At 38.0% G+C, this 23831-nt stretch overlaps 1 protein-coding gene and 1 pseudogene across 7 annotated transcripts in view; one reads left to right on the top strand and one right to left on the bottom strand.

Annotated features, from left to right (window-relative positions):
- The window catches only part of PLEKHA5 (pleckstrin homology domain containing A5), a 240960-nt gene that overhangs the window by 22977 nt on the left and 194152 nt on the right, over positions 1–23831 (bottom strand). For 4 of the 7 annotated variants that reach the window (XM_060024366.1, XM_060024367.1, XM_060024368.1 and 1 more), the window contains exons 15-19: positions 18489–18569; positions 13291–13326; positions 12711–12773; positions 11233–11313; positions 10950–11099 (exon numbers count right to left, since the gene is read on the bottom strand). In XM_060024366.1, coding sequence (XP_059880349.1) covers positions 10950–11099; positions 11233–11313; positions 12711–12773; positions 13291–13326; positions 18489–18569 — 411 coding nt within the window. The remainder of the gene's footprint in view (positions 1–10949; positions 11100–11232; positions 11314–12710; positions 12774–13290; positions 13327–18488; positions 18570–23831) is intronic. The other 3 variants (XM_060024371.1, XM_060024372.1, XM_060024373.1) reach the window with 1 other exon arrangement.
- Positions 2479–3790, top strand: LOC132433527 (COMM domain-containing protein 7-like; annotated as a pseudogene).

The raw sequence follows: 23831 nt of genomic DNA, 5'->3' as shown, positions 1-23831 counted from the left end.
CCAGCCGCTCCGCGGCATGCGGGATCCTCCCGGACCGGGGCACGAACCCGTGTCCCCTGCATCGGCAGGCGGACCCTCAACCACTGCGCCACCAGGGAAGCCCTGGATTACGTTTTTTAAAAAAGCAGAGCTAAACCACTGGAGATTTTTTTAATCATCTCTATATTATATAATTTAGGGAGTTATTATGCAGATTTCACAGTGCATTAAATTTTAAAAAGGCAAAGTGGTAAAGGACTAAAGATTTTAATCTCATTTATATTGTGTAAATATTACCCTCCTGACTTGGCTTCAGCAAACTGTTTTCACCTGAATCAATAAGGATATTGATCTCCTTCAAGAAAAATTGCCTGCAAAACGAAAGAAAAGAAAAAAAAAAAAAAAGGGAATTCCCTGGCAGTCTAGTGGTTAGGACTCCACGCTTTCACTGCTGAGGACGCAGGTTCAATCCCGGGATGGGGAACTAAGATCCTGCAAGCCATGCGGCGTGCCCAAAAAAGAAAAGAAAAATTGCTTCTAGCCATCTTCTAAACTGTAAGCACCACAAAAACTGCAAATTTAAATAGTGGGCCTTTGAAGGCTTCAGGGAGGGTAAAATGAGGATAACAGACCCAGTGGCAGCCCAGCAATGAAGTGAGATGGCATTGCCAGGCTGACACTGAGCTTCTTTTGTAGAAAAGTTCAAGGGGAGACCAAAGGTGCTGCAGACGCAACTAAATACAAGAACATTTTAGGATGGTGGAAATTCTTGTCTTTCTTACAGAAACACAGGAAAAATAGAGATTGAGAGGTAGAGGTTACTCTACCAATATTCTAGGGGTGAAGAAACACAATATACTTCCAATTTTCCTAACCTGGAAAGTCCTGCCATTGTACTGTACCAGTTGGCCTGAGTCCCATTATCCTGATGGGCCTGTTTCTGCCTTTACCTCTGGGCTCCTCCAGCATGATTATGGGAGGGTGGTAACACAAGTCAACGGGGACAGGAAGAAAAGAGGCAGCACTGGCATAACATCCGTCCTCCTAACACCTGGCTGAGTATTTCATTAAAGAATTTAGTGGCTTATACAAGTACAACGTTAAAATCTTTAAATATGAGATTACTCTTCTTTTTTGTCAAGAAGATAATATATAGGTGCACTAAGGCAATTAAAAGGGGTAACGACTTGCAAATATACAATTATCTTAAAATCACAGGCACAAGTCAGGAAACACAGCAGTGCTTTCAATAAAAACATGGACCTTCATGCCATACAGTTAAGAGAATGAGTTAAAACCTGCAATTTACAACCACGTGGATGAACCTCATAATGTTAAAAAAAGCCAAATAGTATATACTACGTGATTATACTAAGTTCAAAAACAGGCAAAGCTAGGGCTTCCCTGGTGGCGCTGTGGTTGAGAGTCCGCCTGCCGGTGCAGGGGACATGGATTCATGCCCCGGTCCGGGAAGATCCCACGTGCCGCGGAGCGGCTGGGCCCATGAGCCACGGCCGCTGAGCCTGTGCGTCTGGAGCCTGTGCTCCGTAGCGGGAGAGGCCACGGCAGTGAGAGGCCCGCGTACCGCAAAAACAAAAACGAAAACAGAAAAACAGGCAAAGCTAATGTAGAGTTTAAAAGTCAGGCAGTGGTGTTTGGGGAGGAGCCATCACTGGGAGGGAAGTTTCTGGCACGTTAGTAGAATTCAGTGTCTTGCTACGGGTGTTAGCCATGTTTGCGCAGTTAAACCTGTGTACTTTTCCGAGAATGTGACCTACTATAACAAAGGTTTAAAAAAAAAAATGTGTGTGTGCATGTGTGGAGTTGCTTGAGGGATGGCAGAAAACTTTTTAAAAATTTGACTTAGTCCAAGTTTAAGGCTTGGAACAAGTACATTCTAATAGTGGTTACTTCTTTATAGTCTGTACTGAGGCAAGACTCGGCCACCGCAGGGAAAAAAATAAACAAACTACAAGTAGGTTTGTAATCCTCAGAGGCAATGAAACCCCAGACTACCAAAAAGATGAGAGAGGATTTTTTAAAAATTTAATTAATTAATTTGTCTGCATTGGGTCTTCATTGCTGCACACGGGCTTTCTCTAGCTGTGGCGAGCGGGGGCTACTCTCCGCTGCGGTGGCTTCTCTTGTTGCGGAGCACGGGCTCTAGGTGTGCAGGCTTCAGTAGCTGCAGCACGCAGGCTCGGTAGTTGCGGCATGTGGCCTCGGTAGCTGCGGCACGTGGGCTCAGCAGTTGTGGCTCGTGGGCTCTAGAGCGCAGGCTCAGTAGTTGTGGCGCACGGGCTTAGCTGCTCCACGGCATGTGGATCTTCCCAGACCAGGGCTCGAACCCGTGTCCCCTGTACTAGCAGGCGGATTCTTGACCACTGAGCCACCAGGGAAGTCCCTGTTCTGTTTTCTATTTAAAAAATGAAGGGCGGCGTGAAGGAGGAAGTCTGGGGAGGCGCGGGAGCTGAGGGTCCGTGGGGCTGAGGGGACGCCATGTGCCGCCGGCACTGCACAGAGGACCCGACCTGTGCCCGGGGCCATGGGTAGCTATGCGCAGCAGCTGAACCAGCTGGGCGCGCAGAAGTTCTCAGCCCTGAAGGAAGTGCTCTTCCACTGCCTCACTGAGCCAGAAGAGATGGAAAGGTTTCTGGCTCAGCTCTCTGAATTTGCCACCACCAAGCAAATCAGCCCCGGCCCCGTCAGAAGCATCGTGAAGAGCCTCCTCCTGATTTCAAATGGTGCCTTGAAGAAGAGTCTCACAGCTGAGCAGGTCCAGGCTGATTTCATAACTCTGAGTCTCAGTGAAGAGAAAGTCACCTATTTTTCTGAAAAGTGGAAACAGAATGCTCCCACCCTTGCTCGATGGGCCACAGGTCAGACTCTGATGATTAACCAGCTTATAGATATGGAGTGGACATTTGGAGTGACGTCTGGGAGCAGAGAACTGGAAAAAGTGGGAAGTATGTTTTTACAATTAAAGTTGGTGGTTAAGAAAGGAAATCAAACGGAAAAATTTTTTTTCTTCTTTTTGCGGTACGTGGGCCTCTCACTGCTGTGGCCTCTCCCGTTGTGGAGCACAGGCTCCGGACGCGCAGGCTCAACGGCCATGGCTCACGGGCCCAGCCGCTCCGCGGCATGTGGGATCTTCCCGGACCAGGGCACGAACCCGTGTCCCCTGCATCGGCAGGCGGACTCTCAATCACTGCGCCACCAGGGAAGCCCCAAACGGAAAATTTATACATAGAATTAACCTTGCCTCAGTTCTACAGCTTCCTGCACGAGATGGAGCGAGTCAGAACCAGCATGGAGTGTTTCAGCTGATTTCTGTCCCCCTGCATCTCCACCTCGCCCCTCCCTGCCCCCTCCTCCTCCCCGGTGACTGCTCAGAGAGGCCGCTCGCTCCCAGGCCTGTGGCCGCTCCTTTGGGCCTGCTTGCCCCTTGGGAGCCCAGGTGCAAAGGTTTCTGAAAAACAAAGGATTAAGTACTTAAGAAGCCTGACAGGCTGGTCCTGAAGAGTCTTTGTTGAGGGACCCTCTACCACCTATCTCCCAGATCACCGTTCACATATTCAGAGAAGTGACTGCATCTCAGATGCAGGGGAGGAAATAAGTTGAGTCACCTTCCTTTCCAAGTTCCAGAGTAAATAAATGGTCTATCGCTCTATGCACGGAGGACCTTCCCCCGCAAAAGAACAAGGAAGGGCTTGCTTATGGCTGAGGAAGAGGCGGACTCCGTGAATGACACACGGGGGAGCCCCCAACAGTGTTTGTATGTTTGTGGTGGTGGTGCTTTGTTGATCAGTCTTTAGTGGACACCTGTGTAAGAATACATGCTGAGTCTGCTCTGAAAAAAACTGAGGCTTCACTTCAGGTTTTGCCCTGTTGTGTGTAATGAGGTGGGCCTTCTGAGGCTATTTCAGCTTGTTTTGGTTCAAGCTGACTTTCTCTGGTGGTCAGAAGAATAAAAAAGGTTCTGAAGAAAAAAAAAAATGGAGCATAAGGCTTTGGTAAGGAATTGGCAGTAGATTTTCTGTTTCAAAATAGAGACGAGGCAATAATATAGATATGTGACTATTAGCTTCTTAAGCGCCAACTCTTCGATTTTAAATATTACAGATTAATGTCCACTGCTAAACCTTGGATAATTAAAATACTGCGCTATGTAAATTTACTGTTATGTTTTGGGGATTAGGCACAAAAAATATTAATTTTGGCCACTACCACTCAACAATAACAATTCTGTCAACTGGGTATTAGAAGCAGTTGATTTTTGAGATCAGTCAAGATAAAGTCAATCTGATTTCGTTTTTACCTTCAGGATGTAGAAATTTCTTGCCATAGATTTTTAAGAATGTGTTTAGTACTTTGAATAATTTTTTTAAAAAAAGAATGCCTTTTATGATTTTATACTTGCCTTACTACATAACTGCATCTCAAATAAAAATCACTATTTACTAAGCACATATCTTACTATACTATCTAATAATGACTACTATATTGGCTTTTAAATATTTATTTATTTATTTGGCCACGCTGCGCGGCTTGCAGGATTTTGGTTCCCCTCACCAGGGATAAAACCTGGGCTCCCTGCAGTGGAAGCGTGGAGTCCTAACCACTGGACCACAAGGGAATTCCCCAATACTGGCTTTTTTAAACCAAAAAAGATGTTGCAAGGGACCAAATTCAAACGGTATAAAATGAGGTTCAACTAAATCAGGCATGGTTATAGAGCCACCTTTATTTTAAATTTCTAGTTTATGATAACAATTATAGTCATCTGTTTTGACTACTTATAATCTTTAACTCATTGGCTAAATATAATCATTAACTCATATATTTAGTTTCTCTTCTAATCTTCTCTTTGAAACAAAACAATATTCCATCTCAAAGAAAGTCGTTACTTTTTACTGTACAAATTGAAGATATAATAAATTTTTATACTTATAAAAGTAGAAAGGGCTTCCCTGGTGGCGCAGTGGTTAAGAATCCTCCTGCCAATGCAGGGGACACGGGTTTGAGCTGTGGTCCGGGAAGATCCCACATGCTGCAGAGCAACTAAGCCGCTGCGCCACAACTACTGAGCCAGCGCTCTAGAGCCCGCAAACCACAACTACTGAGCCCATGCGCCACAACTACTGAAGCCCGTGTGCCTAGAACCTGTGCTCCGCAACAAGAGAAGCCACTGCAATGAGAAACCCACACACCCCAACGAAGAGTAGCTGCCACTCGCCACAACTAGAGAAAGCCCACGCGCAGCAACAAAGACCCAACGCAGCCAAAAATAAAATAAATTTTTAAAAAGTAGAAAAATTAGAATACAGGATAAGATGAAAAAAAAGACCTATTATTATGCTACCCTTTTGTTAGCATTTTTGTGAATTTTCTTTTAACCTTTCGCAGACATACACAATGGCATTTCCAAATATAAACAAAAGTAGCCCACTAGCACCCTAATTCAATAGTTATCAATACGTGGCCAATTTGGTTTCATCTACAGCATCCATTTTCTATCCCTGTGAGATTATTTGAAAGCAAACACCAGCCATCATATCATTTCATTTATAAATCAGTATGCATTTCTAAAGAAAAGAAATGAAAATAACAGGCAAATTCTTACTTATTTAAATCATTAATATGTATTCCTCTAAAAAATATTAAAAAATATATATATATATATTTGTGGTGGCACCGCAAGGCTTGTGGGATCTTAGTTTCCCAACCTGGGATAGAACCTGGGGCCCCAGCAGTGAGAGTGCCAAGTCCTAACCACTGGATTGCCAGGGAATTTCCTAAAAAATATTTTTAACTATAATGATTTCCCTACACCCCCCTCTTTATTCCCTTGCTACTTATTTGTTGAAGAGAATGGGTCACTTGTTCTGTAGAATTTCTCCGAGGCTAGATTTTGTTAATTGAATTCCTGTGGTATTGCTTAGTTTGCTCTTCTGTTTCCTGTATTTCCTATAAACTCCTAGTTGGATATTGAGGCTTGCTGAGATTCACATTTGATTTTCCAAACCTCACAAGTGTTGCTGGGTACTTTCCACTGCAGCACATCAGGAGGTGTATCACACCTGACTGTCTCTATTTCTGGGAATGCAGTATTGTGATCATGAAATGACCAGGGTATTTAAAAACTATCTTGAAATCTTTCAAAGCGTATTCGTGACAATTCATAGATGTCAACAGATCTTCTGTAAAAAAAAAAAAAACACACTTTGCTGTCACCATAATTCTCAGTAGCTCTTTGTTTCACTGAGAATGAGAATATGAAAACATTTAATGTGCAAGCTTCTCCTCAAGGAGGTTCATTTGTCCTCCTCCCTTGCCCCTTTAAGTTTATCCATTCTAGTCTAAAATCTCCATTTACTCATGGCCCTCCCATGCAGAAGCCGGTTTAAAACATAAATAAGTTTAATGGAAGTCTATACATAATGCTTATTCACTATGTAACCCTGGGCAATCTCTCTGTGCTTCAGTTTTCCATGTTTAACATAGTAATAATAGTACCCTTGTCAAAGGGTTATTATGTGGCTTAAGTACATGTAAAAGCATTTATAATGGAACCTGGCACTCAATAAACTCCAGAAATATTCACAGTATTTACTATTATTTCATATATTGGTCCTATTCTGCAGTAGATAAATGCATAAGCCATCTACCAGCCATTCGGGATGACTGGGGGCCTTTATACTTGTTTTCTGATATCTGAAAGTCCAATTTTAATTAATTAACTAATTAATTATTTTGGTGCCAAAACCAGGATTGAACTATGAAATCCCAAGTTGAGATTTCTGAGTAAGAGAATCTAGATTTGATTCCAAGTTTCAGAAAGTACAAATTAGTGACCACACAGACAGTGAAGTGGAATAGAAAGTACAGAAGCCCTAGAATTTAAAAAGTCCTTGATTTAGGTGTTGACTTTTTCGTATTGGCTATGTCACTTTCGCAAGTCATTTAACCTCTATGAACCTGAGTTTCTTCTTCATCTGTGCAATGGAGGTAATAAAAATGAAAATAAAATGGAGATAATAATTATATCTATTTTGCAAAGCATTTGCTTAAGGACCAAACCAGACAATATATGTACAAAATATAGAAATACAAATATATTTTATTGGATGAGCCCCACATTCTCATCTAAGACATGTGCATGGCGTCTGCTTTACCTGGCTCCTTGAATTGTCGGAAAGAATAAAAGCAGCACCTGTTAAGCGGATAAAGCATGAGGATATTTCTCTTACAGTTAGAGACAAGGCCTAATGTAAACTCCCCAAGAGAGGTGACTGCAGCAGATGTTTATGCCCTCTGCCCACCTGATTTCAAGAAACTGTGGTTCAGCTCCACGTGTGCCAGCGTTCGTGGTCAATTAGCTAAGGCGGATTGGAAATGTGGGTGAATTAAGAACCCCGGGGCAACTTCGTCCAAGGAGTGATAGATACCCTAGCCTCTCCGCCTCTCAGCGGAAAATTTGGAAACATTCTCATGTTCAAACATTCTCAGCTCATTTCCTCAGACAGTCCCCTGAGGGTCACCCACAGCGGTGACCAACTCAGAAATGAAACCTCTATTGGCTTTTCTCCCTCCCTGTCTCATTCTCCACACTCCCTCCCTCACTTCAGCTTCCTGTAATCGCTCCCAAATAAACTTTCTGAGCCCAGGTCCTCATCCCAGGCTCTGCTTTCAGAAGAAAACCTAAGCAAAGACAGCAACACATTGAAAACTTTCAAGGTATAACTGACTGCTATAAAAATTTTTCTCACTAATCAGGCTTAGGTTAAAAAGAAGTAGAATAAAATTTAAAAAATTAAAATGAAAGAAAGAAAAAAAGAAGTAGAGGCCAGGAGAGCACACAAAGTCATTATATGCTTAAAGCATGTGTGTGTCTGGTGGGTGGGGCTTAGGGAGAGGAGATGCTGCATCAGGAATTAAATCAAGGACTTCCCTGGTGGCACAGTGGTTAAGAATCCGGCTGCCAATGCAGGGACAAGGGTTCAATCTCTGGTCCAGGAAGATCCCACATGCTGCGGAGCAACTAAGCCTGTGCGCCGCAACTACTGAGACTGTGCTCTAGAGCCTGCGAGCCACAACTACTGAAGCCCGCGCATCTAGAGCCCGCGCTGTGCGACAAGAGAAGCCACCGCAATGAGAAGCCTGCACACCACAACAAAGGGTAGCCCCTGCTCGCCACAACTAGAGAAAGCCCGGTGCAGCAACAAAGACCCAATGCAGCCAAAAATAAAATAAATAAATAAATTTAAAAAAAAAAGAATTAAATCAAACACAAAGGGAACACTGCTTTACATGTTTACCTTGTGTTAATCCTAGTTTTAATACCTCAGTGGCCGATCAGGTGAGGAGAAGATGTTCTCAGAATCAAGGCTTTGATCTATGGAGGCCTTAATGTTATACCTCTTATGTTGTATCTTTTATAACTCAAGGCTTGGATTTGAACCAAGGCCCCAAATCAACTGTGAAAGAATCAGAGGAATCCTTTGGGATTCTGCTGGCATAAATGTAGTTCAAATTTATGTCTAATCAACATCCATTGAGTGCCAACCATATGTCCAGTATGTTGTTATAAACACACCATTTATAGCCTTAAGCTACAAAATGAGTATGTTTACATAAAGGCACAAATAACATGCTTTGTATTCTATGCATTAAAACATGTCTTAGAAGAACATATTGAGGGTTTGTAATGACCACTGAATAATGCTAAAGGCAAAGGCAAAGAAATAATGCTAAAGGCAAAGAAAAAAAACCCCAGGAAAGTGATTATATGGGATAACAACCAGAAAATGAGATACTCAAACATAATTAATTTCTTTGAACATATTCTGATAAAACTTCCATCACAACTGGAGTTACCTTGGGATGGAGCAAATTCTAAGCCTACTAATCAGATTTAAGTTATGAAACCTATTTGGTAAGGGAAGAAGTAACAGTTTAATGGAACATTGTACATCCCTAGAACTTTCCATAACAGACATGACATCATGAAATAGTTTCTAACTTAATTTTGATTTGACTCAGGTTGTCACAGGGATACTGAGCTTTTCATTAGCTCGGAACTGACAGCTTAACCCCTCTTCCCCTTTCTTATCTCATAATCCGCATCCTCTATTTCAGTCAGCCAGTCAGTTCTATTTTTTGCTTCTCCAAACATATCCTGCACATTCTCATCTCTGGGCTATGGTTCAGAGCATTTTGTCCTGTGTGGACTTCCTCTTTCTTCCAAATCTTACCCATCACTGACGAACTAAATGACTTCTCGCTTGCAGACAACATTTTAGGTTCATATAGTTTCTCTATGATGATATTATAAAAAGCCATGTAGATCTAAGTCTTCAGGACTATGGTTAGAAGACCTGCATTTGTCCTCTGGGCATTGCATTTATTTGCTTTGTAATGTTGGGTAAGTCATTCAGTTCAATCATTCATCACATTTTTTTGGGGGGGGCTGGGTTGGGTCTTTGTTGCTGTGTGTGGGCTTTAGTTGTGGTGAGCGGGGGGCCACTCTTCATTGCAGTGCACGGGCTTCTCATTGCGGTGGCTTCTCTTGTTGCGGAGCATGGGCTCTAGGCGCACAGGCTTCAGTAGCTGCAGCACACAGGATCAGTAGTTGGGACATGCGGGCTCAGTAGTTGTGGTAAATGGGATTAGTTGCTCCCTGGCATGTGGGATCTTCCCGGACCAGGGATGGAATCCACGTCCCCTGCATTGGCAGGCGGATTCTTAACCACTGCGCCAACAGGGAAGTTCCAATAATAGTATATTTTTTTAAAAAGAATAAGTATATTAAATATAAGGTACTTAAGAGGCACAAAAACCAAGTTTTGATTTATATAAAACCATGGCATATTCCTTTAAAAACAGTTCACGTTTGGAATGTGAATTTAGTGTTTAGAATTGAAGTCATGTTGAGATTCTGGTGGCTTCGCAGTTGGAAAGACCTCTCTTAGTTAAGCTATACTGTCTGTGGACTTTCTTAAAAGGTAGCTGCCCCCTAAATAGCCCACTGAAGGTACAGACAAGGATGTGTTAGCAGTTTTCTATAACAGGTGGTTTTTTCCCCTTTCAAAGGGCTGCTTGGGCGGGTGCTCTTACTGTCTTTAGAAATGATGACATCACAGGATCTAAAGTAGACTGTTTAAACTCATAAAACACTCAATTTATATACTCTAAGTAAGACTTTTATTTTATTTTTATTTATTTATTTTTTTTGCGGTACGCGGGCCTCTCACTGTTGTGGCCTCTCCCGCTGCGGAGCACAGGCTCCGGATGCGCAGGCCCAGCGGCCATGGCTCACGGGCCCAGCCGCTCCGCAGCATGTGGGATCTTCCCGGACCGGGGCACGAACCCGTGTCCCCTGCATCAGCAGGTGGACTCTCAACCACTGCGCCACCAGGGAAGCCCTAAGTAAGACTTTTAGATTTGGTAATCCGAAGAGACTCTTTATCAAGTAACTTGACTATGGGTTAAAAGATTCTGCTAATTATATTTCTCACTCAAAACTATCATCTAAACTTAGATCACACTGTAGCTATAAAATGGTAATGTTGACAGCATCTTAAAAGCATTTCACAGGAGCCTATAATTGAAATGGGTGGTTAAATGAATCCAATTACTACCTTCCAAAAATTATTATAATAAAACATTTATTTTCTTAACACAATAAATTTTAACATTCTTAAGAACTTTTCATTTTCATAATATATAACCAGGTGTATTTATCTTCTCTGTAAAACTATTTCACAAAGAACAAAAGCCCCACTAATTAAAAAAACAAAGACCACCCTTTGTTTTTGTTATTATTAACTAATAACAAATTAAATTTTTGTTATAATAAAGAAAAATCCTAAAGAAAGCCCACTTAAATAGAGATATAAATAAATAGAAAAAAAAAAAGAACTACGTAACATTCCAGTGACTCTCACTAGGACAGAAAATCTGCTACTTACGGCAGTGGCTCGAGAGAGTTCTCGACATGTGCTAAGCAGTCCATTTTGTAAATCGTCCCTCTGTAACACCACGGTCTGAATGGCTGCTGGGTTATCTGCATTCATTTCTATCTCTTGGCTGGCTGACAGCAAAGCTTGCTCAAGCGTGTACTATTATAATAAAAATGATTACACTTAATATTCTGCATCATCGAATTAATTCTTTTTTACTTTAGTTATCAGTGTCCTGATAATAGTGATATAAAGTAACATCAATTGTAGATAATAAACATAATTGTCCTACTTTCTCCTTGTGGAGCTGCTGAAGTTTCTCTTCCAGAGCATGTACCACTTTATCTTGCTCGCATAATCGGCTTAACTTGACCTAGGTTACAAGAGAAGACATCTTTTGTTAGCAATTTTTAATTTTCCCTGTAATTGGATTTAGGCATAATAAAAAAAACACATTTAAAACAGCCATGGAATAGCTAATTAGGTCAGTCTTTATTTCAATCAGTAAAATAAAAACTAAAATATAGCCTTTAAAGATAGAATGCTTAAAAAATGCATATAGAGTGAAAAAGCATTTCAACCATACTATTTAACCTACATAATTCAAAAGATTCTTAGTAATCAGGCAGTCTCATATAACTTTAATGAATCATTTTAATGTGGTTAAGATATTTTCTCTACAAACTGCTGGATAGGTTAAGTAACTTATGCAGTCCTTAATTAGAACACAGACTGGATTCTGTTTTTATATTTTTAAAATTATGTTCTTATGTTCTTCAGAAAAATCGCTTCTAACTAAAAACATTGCTAATGGAGAAAAATCACTTTCAATAGTTTTAATGTTTTAAATTCTTGGTAATACCCCAATTTATTAAATTATAAAAATATGAGCGGGTACTTTAATAAAATTTCAATCCCGCAATAAACCAGTTCACTGCATGTCTGAAAATAAAAACCCTGGACAAACTGTAACTATGTCCCAAACGTTACTGCATAATGATAAGAAAGCAAGAAATTTGAGATTCCACTTTCTTTGCCATTTATCCATTAAAGTAACCACCTTGGGCTTCCCTGGCGGTGCAGTGGTTGAGAGTCTGCCTGCCGAAGCAGGGGACACGGGTTCGTGCCCCGGTCCGGGAAGATCCCACATGCCGCGGAGCGGCTGGGCCCGTGAGCCATGGCCGCTGGGCCTGCGCGTCCGGAGCCTGTGCTCCGCAACGGGAGAGGCCACAACAGTGAGAGGCCCGCGTACCGCAAAAAAAAAAAAAAAAAAGTAACCACCTTAACTTTGTTAGACAACACAACTCAAGCTACATCAGATGGGATACAACTGAAATGAGAAGGAGGTACAATTCAATGGAATAAAACCAGGGGAAAGGAGGGAAGAATGAGATATAAATAGGGACGTCAGTGATGTAAAATATGATTAATAACAATAACAAAGGATGCAGTGACAGAATTTCTTGAGGCTAATACTTTCTCTAGATGACAATTTTACTTTGTCTCCAATCCTGCATAATTTTATATAAGAAATAGTCTTTACTTTCATTTAAATGATTCTAAATTATGTTCAGCTGCTACGGGCGTGGGGTGGGCAGGGAATAAATCAGGAAGTGAGGATTTAATTGGCGCAAAAGAAGAAAACGTTACTTATTTGATGTCATTTTGGACGGCAGGAGAGGAAGAGGAAATTTTTTGTCATGCTTAGTTCCAGTGTTTTGCCAGAGAGTATGACAGAGCATTGATAATATATCGCATGCTAATACGTACATCAATATCTACTTCTTCAGGTCTGTATTTGTATAATGTGCCTCTACATTCATCCTGTGACAGCTATAAGGGAAAATGTCATAGAACAACTTTAAAAATAATTTTAAAAATACACATTTAATTAGCTTATAGTTAATATTTTAGATTTATATAACAGTAACAAAAATGGGTTTTTAATGATTCTTATACTTTTAGAAGTTTAATTCAAACACAGATCATTACAAAAATAGAAAATTATTTAACAGTGATACAATATGCAAGATACATAAGAATGATGTTAACTTAGGCTTGTCAAACAAAATAATAAGCTGGCCAAACAAAATCATACAGCACCTTACATTTTCCATTTGCGAGACACACATTATTTAAATGAAAAACTGACAAATACAATCGTAGCAACTGTGTTGAATCAAATTTTGAATCAGGCATATTTCAACAGTCAAAACCGTACCTTCACGGTATACACATAATCACACAACTGTGTATGTGTACACTCAGATGCCAGCACATCTTAGTACAATATTATTAACAAAACCTATAACACGTTGTATACATATACATAATATATAAACACACATACACAATATAGACTTATCTTGTTCCTCTGTCTTAAGAACTAAAAGATAATGGAAGAAAAGGATGGGTTTAATCGAAAAGGGGTAAAGCACTCAAAAACCTCTTAAAACTAAAAGCCTACGTTATAAACTATGGACAGTCAAATTGCATAAAAAGTTGGTTATGTGTTTGCTGACACCATTTGCTTCATTATATTGTAGTGAATTATTATTCAGTGTATTTAAACATCCTTTTTTCAGCTTCTTCCAAATATCTTTTGGTCAAGCAAATCCTCATTTCTGATGGTGTTTACCAAGATTTCAATAAGCCATCCCAATCAGTTATACCCCAGGTCACATCATAGCGCCTCTGCAGGCAAAACTGCACTATCTCTCTTGTCTTTTAACTTTATATTGTCTGCTAGACAGTAACAAAAACATAGTAGGAAAATGTAATTGGGGCTCATTGCATGTTTGCTAAATGGTATACTTTTTCTCCAAGTGGGGATAGGAGTAATGTATCCCAACTACATTCTAGATTGGAAAATTAAATTTCGTATATACATATACAAATGCACAAGAATGTAGAAGTTACAACTATGTATGACCTGTCTGTAAAATACTGCTTGACATTTACATCTCAAGAGGCATAATTTAAACAGCAGATAACTTTAAGTGGGTCTAGGAATGTGGGAATCAGGAGATTAAAAATGTAAGCATTCCAAACATACAATAATAAATCCTGGATTTCCATGTTTCACTTCAAGACACTGCTTTCACGTACCTCATGCAAATGATTCTGTGACTACTTAGGGGTATACACAGTGATTATTAAGCCACAAAACTTTCATAGAAGTGAACATCACATGAAAAATGAATTTAATGACAAAAGTCAGAATACTTGTGCACTATTTTAAAATAAAGACCACTGAATATGTCCTGAGAAGTGTCAATTGTCATTCTAAATTAAAGCACCTAGAACCAAGAAAATAATTTATATTCCCACTTGAAAAAAGGAAGAAATGAAAAATAAGTTTTAAAATGCTTAGATCCAGAATAAAAAATGTGAGATAATGCTAAAATCAGTATTTCTCATTTTTAAGAAATAAAAGATGTAAAGCCTTAGCTACTAAATGTCTACATATACTTTGCTTATTTAATATTTAAAGTTAAACGCCAAACAGCTTTACTAAACCATGGAATGCATAATTTGAACATAACTAGTGGCTAGTGCTATATCTAGATTAAAATATGCTTTGTACCCTATATCCCACGGTCAAAAGAAAAAAAGACAAGTATTTTGAAATGGAAACTTAGAATTTGTAAGAAATATTTAGGGTAATGGTTTAATATTTTTATTTAAGGAATCTTACTGCATATTCATTTTCATACCAGTTGGCATATTATAAAAAAGAAAGATGTGTACTGTGTACTTATAACTTTAGAGTGGTATCTCCTTAAAGCCATAGAAATAATATTACACATATATATTAGATTTATTTTGCTGTACCTATATTTTTGGTACCAATGAAAATTTATTTAAACCTTTTATCAACTTATTCAATAAAGATAATTAAATATCAACTAATAAAAATCTTAAAATAATCAACCTTCTACTATATTGAATTCATTTCTTTTGCCTGTCAGAAGGAAAGCATAAGAAAACAAGATTGTTCTTTAAATAATTAACTTTTAAGCATGGCCTATTTCCCATTACTGATAATAATTACTGAAGTTTTTCTTAAGAAGAGATGAATATAATTTTTTTTTTAAATTTATTTTTTGGCCATGCCGCATGGCTTGCGGGATCTTAGTTCCCCGACCAGCGACTGAACCCGGGCCATGGCAGTGAAAGCGCAGAGTCCTAACCACTGGACAGCCAGGGAATTCCTGAATATAATTTATTAAAAAAATTTCCATCTAGAATTGAAGTTTACTATTTTGTTCTCAATATGAAAATCCTACTAATAAGAAAAATGTAATTTCATGAATATTCTAATTAACTCAAGTTCTGCATGAAATGATGTTTCATGGCAATACTTTTTAGCATTTTTCAAACTCATCTTTAGCAAAAAATCTCTGAATTTGAATACGTTTGTTTGAGGTACCTCAGCAACACTAGAAAAGTAAGTGAAAGGGGGCTACATAGTAATTATATAAGCTTGAGCAGTGCTCAAGCTTCAATCTGAGAAGCGTATTATACAGACTACTGACTATATAAGGATATGTATATTATATTTAGAAAGTCAGAACTTTTTCATAGTAAGGTATCTTTTAATCTTTTTAAAAACTGGTTTGGCATTAAGTTAAAACAAAATCACTTTTGCCAATTAAAATTCAAATTTCTATAGTATCCCTTTTTAAGTATGTGAAATATATATATGTGTATATATATTTTAAAAGCATATGAATATATATACAAAACACAAAAAAATACTTTTGGGGCAATATTTGATAAAATTAGACTTTAATTTCTATGAAAACTCAAAAATGCTCGTTGGACTGTATGTATTTGCTAATTAGTCTGTAACCTTTAAAGCAATTATTTATCATGTGACTAATTTCACTGATATTAAGTATGTTATAAAAATTCTGGTACATGAGCTTCCCTGGTGGCACAGTGGTTGAGAGTCCGCCTGCTGATGCAGGGGACATGAGTTCGTGCCCCGGTCCAGGAAGATCCCACATGCCGAGGAGCGGCTGGGCCCGTGAGCCATGGCCGTTAAGCCTGCGCGTCCGGAGCCTGTGCTCCGCAACGGGAGAGGCCACAACAGTGAGAGGCCCGCGTACCGCAAAAAAAAAAAAAAAAAAAAAAAATTCTGGTACAAAACTGTACTCGTGAAAGGTGGTAGAATGATTAATAAACGCAGAGGAGTTTTTCAACTTGAAGCTCATTTAGCATTTGTTTTGATTCAGTTTTAGGTTCTTTTTTTTTGACTAATTTTAAGAAAATTACTGGGACTTCCCTGGTGGTCCAGTGGTTAAGACTCCACGCTTCCACTGTATGGTGTGGGTTCGATCCCTAGTCGGGGAACTCGATCCTGTACGCTGTGTGGTACAGCCAAAAAATTTAAAAAAAAAAAAAATTACTGCCCAGGTAATTTCTCAGGTGTCCTCCTTCTTCTAGGAAGATGTAAACACAGAGGTTCTCCTGAGAGAAAACCTGAATGGCTATGATTCAGAAAAACTGGTCATAAAACACTATATTGCCACTTTATTTTCAGCTAAATTTCAGGAACCTATTAACACAGCATTGCAATGCAATGTCAGAAAAGCAAACCATCAGGTGTACAATATAAACTTTCACAAAGGTTTTCTTTGAATAATAACATGATAATGGAAATCTGGAGGAAAAAAAAAAGATGTAATTTCAATTTACAGAAGTTTATATTAACAGAGTTTAAGAAATGCATCTGTCACTTTTATCTACCAATGATGGTCGGCCATAATTAAGTACTTTACTACTGGCTGATTAAAGAAAAGTATCATCTAAAACCTCCCTAGATTTGATAGCACTGACAGTCAATATTCATTACCTGGCTGCCCATGTCATACCCACGCATGGCTGCTGCTGTTACACATTCAGATCTTCCTGTTCTATACAATATCAGGTTGTTTTCTTTCAAGTATCAAGATGAGGAAATATGTTTATATGAATCTATTACTTTCAGTATTCAAGGTTACTGATGCTATATAAGACCAGTCTCAGATACCTCCACATTTTTGAAGGACTCCAGTAAGAACTTTTAGTGCAACTGAGTGATTTCAATCAGCAATGACTTCTGCACCATCAACCTTGATTACCGATCAATATAAAAAAAGAAAAACCAAACCAAATGGAACAGAAAATCCCAGCTCTCATTCTTACTGTAAATATACAAAATGTGAAAAATGAAACCATAACCTATTAAAACAGAAGGCCTTTGATCTCACATCAATCAGCATCATATAAAATTATAAGCTGACAGCTTCAGACACTGAAAATGGTATCAATTCCAGAATAAGTGCTAAGGCTGTCAGTGTGGCTTTTTGGAATGAAGTGTCAAGATTCTAAAATCTGGTGACTTTAAAAGGAGTGGTAAGATTCCATTTTCTTTTGAAAAGAAAAGCTGTTTAACTTTAAATATTTAGTACTTTATCTCCTTATTGCTAATTAAAAACTATGCTCAGTCACATAACATACTTTAAATGTTTTGAAAACTGTGCTCAGAAATGAGTCACCCACCCACCAACTGTTTCAGTCTCCCAGTTTACAAGGCCCATGATGCAGACCCTCAAGGCGCCCGGTGCAAACCAGAGGCCTTTAAAGCCAGTGCGAGCTCAAGGTGCTTCTTTTTACCAGGTGCTTTTACATATTTTAATCAAAATATATATTCATTTTTCATGTTAGTTAATTTTCTCCCTCTGTATGATTTTTAAAATACTGTAACAGGTCGTAGGCCACAGTTATTTGAGGGGGTTGAAGTGGAAGAAGCTGATGTTGCAAAACACACAGCTAAGAACATTTAGACCATGAAATACAAAAAAACTGGAGAGGAATGTATAACATGACTTCTTTTGCAGATCTGCAGATTACCAAGGTCCTAAATTAAAGCCAGCCAACTCCATGGCACATATTTTGAGTTAGGGAAAAGAATGGGGTAAGATATGATGATCATGATGACTACTACATAAGAGGGAAAAGAATACGGGGAGAAGATACTCCCAGTATGGTAAGAAATGGCTATCTTTAGTTTTTACCATACCACAGTACATAAACAACCTTTAAATAACTCCCATACAAATATAATCTATTCCTAAAACATTGGGGTGGGGTGGGGTGGGGTGGGGTAGGGAGGCAGCCCCTGAAAGGAAAAAAATATTTTTTAAAGTTTTCCCTAAAAATCAGTTATGCTTTTAGAGTTAATCAAAATTAACGGCAAGTTCGTAAAAATTTTGCAAGTGTACTGCAGACCTCCAAGTACATATCAATCAAATACTCTGCACAAAAACTTCAGGAAAATGGCACACTTAATATCCAACAGCGAAATGTTCAGCAAAGCCATGCTAAGAACTGCAGCATCTTGAAAAGCACGGATGAATTGCGTTTTTTCCAAAAAGACAGAAACAAAGAATGGAATAAGAAAAAGACTAATGTTATGAGTAACTCTGAGGATAAACCAAAACTGTCACTGAGGGATTTTGCAGATGATAAAGCAGTATCATTCACTGTCCAAGACCTTACTTGCTGGTACAGTTGGGGTCTTAGCGCCGAGTTCTCAATCATTGTGTGAACCATGGTGATAATAGGTTCATTTTCTTTCATCTATTTCAAATCAGGAGGAGCATACAGCAAACATCAGTTTACAGCATAGCTAGATTTGAAAGACGACACTGTAAATATAGCCTCTACTTTAATATCTTCCTAATAGTGCAGTTGTTTACATATTATCCCAAGGTTGCATAGAATCAACTTAATATAAACCATTTCAAACAAGTATTAAATGTTACAAAATACTTCCAAGGTTATAAAAAAGCTTACTAATTGCAATAAAGGTTTTACTTTATAAACATAACCAATATTGTCAATTAATGAATATTCCTATAATACTAGAATAGATAATAAAAGCATCAAGATTCAAGGGATAAACTAAAGGGTGACAACCTATAAACTTAAAAGGAGAAAAATGGCGTGACTTAATCAATTACTTATATAGTAAAAAAAAAAGCTTAAAATGATATTCAGTTCTTTATAAGGTTATTCAGAAAAATTTTAGTTCTCTACAAATAATATAATATATCTTGTCACTTAGACAATCACACATTTTATTAATCTTGATAGACACTTATATATACTCTATTTTGGATTTTCTCAAAGTATAACACTGTATGTAGAATGATTTCCAAGATATGCAAATTAAAATTTATTCAGCAAAGACTAAGTGAATCTCCCTAGGTCCTTAAAAGGCTGAAACCATGTTTCACATTTCCAGCTATATTGTACTTAATTACTGCCTCTAGAAAAATATTTATTTTAGCAGGCTCTGGACTCAAGAATTAAAGCATTCAAAAGACAGTTTTATATATATATATATATGGTAAAAGGCCAACAAAGTTTGTACCATTTGTAAGCAGACAAGTCTGTTTATAATTGCAATTTGTAACACTTGGTTTATATAATTTTCATCCCCCATATTATAGAAAATAAGCATTTCTATCATGGTTAACAAATGCTACTTTACTGAGTTAGCTAAATCTGCAACAAAAATTTACTAATATTAAGATTAAATGCATAAGTAAAAATTAAATCTTGAAAACTTTATACCTAGACATTTTTATTTTCAGTCTAGTTACCAATGTTTCATGTCAATAATACCTGTTTTGGTTGTTAAATGACTGGTTTAATTTACTTTTAAAAAGTTTTATTCAAGGTAAGTAATTTGGTTTTAAATCTACACATTTACTTATTAAACTCAAACTTCTATACATCAGTTAAATCTACTCATCGGTTGAACTCAAACTTCTTTTTTTCCCCAATGTTATCCAATAAGGGACCAAGGCATTTAGAGGTGACATCTCATGCACACAGGTAAGAACTGTGTTGATATGCAGTACAGGAAAAAATTTTACAGTGGTGGAAAGTAACATAAAGAGACAACTATAGATATAAATTTTTCTTTAGCAGAAAAAAAATGCTTATTACATGCTTATATTTTAAAGGAACGCTGGTTATTTTATCTTAACCAAATGTTGATCTTGGAACAGTTGTAACTGCCTTTGTTTTTGGCTCCATCATTTGACTGCATTGATACATACTTTGTATAACATAGGTAGCTTAAGTCTCTCTTCATTTTTTAGTATTATTTAATTTTGATTTTCAAAGCAATCTCATCCATACTTGCTACTTTTCAATAGCATGCCATGAAAATTAGACAGAAGAGTACCTGACTCAGAGGTTGGGGGGTTGGGGGGAGGTGGTAGAGGGGCTGGGGTTTGAAAGAAAGGTCAGGAGCATATGAATATTTAAGAAATAATGCAGGTCAGAGAGTATCCAAATGTAAAAGTCACTCAAGGGCAAACTGAAACTGCCGTGGAGTCTCGGAAATCTGGCGCTACAAAGAGGCCACTGTCAAAGGGCTGGGTCTGCCAATATGGCGGCTCCCACCTTTAAGTGGAGCAGATCAATGACTAGTGTTCAGCCTCTAGGCCTGAGGAGTTTACTTGAAATGTATTTATAAAGGGAGAAGAGACAGTATGATTTCTGCAGAAGGGTAATCAAGCTTGATTTATTTAGTGGAGTACTTTGAGAGGGTAAATATGTACATTATAGAGGGAAGCCACATTTGTGATTTAAAAATGACTCTTTAATTTACCTGTCAAAGATCATTAAATATTAAGTCACTGAGAAGGATCTTGCAGGAAGACACTGATTTAGGAACAGAGAAACTAAAATACTAAGAGTAAAAATAACATTAAAAAAAAGATTAAATTTAAAAAATTGAAGTATAGCTAATTTACAGTATTATATTATTTTCAGGTGTGCAATGGTGATTCAGTATTTTTATAGATTTTACCCCATTTAAAGTTATTATAAAATATTAGCTATATTCCTTACGCTGTACAATATATCCATGTAGGTTATTTATTTTATACATAGCAGTTTGTACCTTAATCCCCCACTTCTGTCTTGCCCCTCCCCACTCCTGTCTTCCCACTGGTAACCACCAGCTTGTTCTCTACATCTGTGAGACTGTTTCTGTTTTGTTATATTCATTCGTTTGTTTTACTTTTTAGATTCCACATATAAGTGATAACATGGAGTATCTGTCTTTCTCTGTCTAACAAAAAATAACATTTAAAGTGTACAGAGTGTCTCAGAGATCACTTCTGGAACTGTTTTTCATTATGAAAAATTTCAAATGCATATATCAAATCCTAGAATATTAAAATTAGAAGGCATCTTTGGAAAGTGACAGTTTAGTACAGCAAAGAAATGAAAAATGTTAGCAGTAATTATTTTAAATTGTGGGACCAGATCATTATTTTTTTTTCTATATACTTCTCTACATTTCCCAAATTTTCTCCACTGAACAGATACTGCTTTTCTCATTAAAAAATAAATGTTATTAGTCAAGGATAAAAAAAAAACCAAATAAACTAGATTAATGGAACAACTATATCCTCTGGGAAACACCCCTTGGCGACACAAAGAGGTTAAGAAAAAATTTTAGCACATGTGTTTGTATCATGTTCAAAGCTGTTGGGAGTCCTTTAGTGCAGCGAGGCCCTGATCTAAAGAACTGTTCTCACAACCTTTATCCTGCCGTATGAGTCTGTATCCACGTCAGAAATTGACTGAAGAAATGTTAACTAACTAAAAAAAGTAAGCTGCCCCAATGCATTTGTAAATACCTATGACTATCTTATTAATATTTCTTTCCTTTTTATTACTGGCTACTTCAGAAATCAAAGTTCAAGCTTATTTCAACCAGTGGTTCTTAACCCAGAATCACTTGAGGAATTTGAAAAGACCCTGATTCCCAGATAACTATAATGTGCAATTTGAAAATCTCTGATGTAGACAATACCATTAAAACATGAAGGTGACAGGCTGGTTTAAAGATTCCTTTTGGCAGAAGTAACTACAATGTTCTTTCTCAAGGTGCTGAAGTAAGTCAAATGTAATCTGGTAACAGTGAATGTTCTTCAGCTTACATACTCCTTGGGAATCTCATTTTACTCAAGCCAGAGAGATGGGATAAGTCTATCTGCAGACAGAAGCAGCAGAAGTATTTCAGAATTCCCCTGGGCACCACACTCACCTGACCAAGGGCTGTTAGGATGACTGGGCTTGTAAGAAAAATCTGCACAGGGGAATGGTCCTGTATGTGGTGGCACTCTCCTTGCACGTGGCATGCAACAGGTGAGGCCAGCTAAACACAGTACTCAGGATCCCACACAATGGGAGTGCGGTCCACATTAAACAATTTCAATGATCTGCCTGAAATTTGACTCTTTCCAGATTTACTGAATTGGAAATACTAGATCTGCTTTCTCTCCAAATAGATCCTAGAAATAGGCTAGTGATTTCTTTCACTAAATCACCTCTGAAATATCTCTATCTTATTGAAGTATAGTTGATTTGCAATGTTGTGTTAGTTTCTGCTGTTTAGCAAAGTGATTCAGTTATACATATACATTCTTTTTATATTCTTTTCCATTATGGTTTATCACAGGATATTGAATATAGTTCCCTGTGCTATACAGTGGAACCTTGTTGTTTATCCATCCTATATGTAACAGTTTGCATCTGCTAACCCTAAACTCCCATTCCATCCCTCTCCCACCCTCCTCCCCCTTGGCAATCACAAGTCTGTTCTCTATGTCTGTAAGTCTGTTTCGTAGACAGGTTCATTTGTTTCATGAAATATCTGTATTTTAAAACTTAGAAACTGATCATCTCTGAAATTTACACTGAAACAACACATGCTATCTGGCTTTTGCTACGTAAACTTTATACAACAGCTTTTGAATTAAAGCAGTAAAATATGACTCCCCCCTCCCCCCCACCAAATACGTGATGCTCCATGAGCACCTTAGAATTTCATGCTCAGTTCTTAAAAAAAAGGACTATCCAGCAATTCTCTTCTGGTTTGACTACTCCAAGAATCCTAGGCAGCATTAAGGCACTGCTGCTAATAGCTAATGTATTTTTGTTTTAAGGAATCAGAGCAAGAGAAAGACTAATTAGTACTTGGGGGATGTTTAATAATTTACTTGAAAATGAGTTAAATGCTTCGCTTCCTGCTTTAATTCCTTCTTTGAACTAAACGGTAATACAGGTTTAGTTTCCAATTAATTGCTAAATTATAAAGCTATTATAAAAGGCCCACTATTTTATAATAATAAAAATGAGAATGTATGAATTGGGGATGACACTATTTTCATAATTAACTTCAGCAATAAATAAGAAAACTTAAGTGGAAATATCTTGGAAATACAGTTAGGCAATGCCAATATATTTCTGTTTACAACAAAGACATATTTTTACTTGAAATTTGTAAGTCCAAATGTTTACAAAAACCACCTAGAAAATGAGATACTTAACTCCAGCCTCCTTCTGAGGTTTGAGGTATGTTGGGCTAGTATGAATAGAGCATCCTTTGATGTTACTGTTAGAAATATCTTGATTTAAAAACCCATCACCAAAAAACTTACTCAACACAATTCTATGCAACCGTGTCACAGCTGGCAGGATCTTGAGTGGAACCTCCCAACTGACACCTGCGGGCTGGGAAAGGGTTCCAGGTGTCTGGAGTTGGGGACCACCTCAGTCCTCAGAGTGCCTAACACGCTCCCAACAGCACGGCCTCAAGTTTCTGTCAAGGTGTGCACACCTACTGTCACTTTTCTATGTGGGCCATGTAGGAAAAAGGTTAGAAAGCACTAAGATAGTGTTTTATGTTTCAAAAAAAACCCCAGACATCTCCTCTTTCTTTGGCTTTCCTTGTCATTATTTATCTCAGTAGTTCTCAAACCTGACTGAGGAGAAAAAATAAATCACCTGTGGAGTTTTCAAAACAGAGTG

Source organism: Delphinus delphis, chromosome 11, assembly GCF_949987515.2.
Source record: "Delphinus delphis chromosome 11, mDelDel1.2, whole genome shotgun sequence".
NCBI lineage: Eukaryota > Metazoa > Chordata > Mammalia > Artiodactyla > Delphinidae > Delphinus > Delphinus delphis.
Note: the sequence above shows the minus strand (reverse complement) of the source record. Positions and strands in the feature narration are given on the sequence as shown.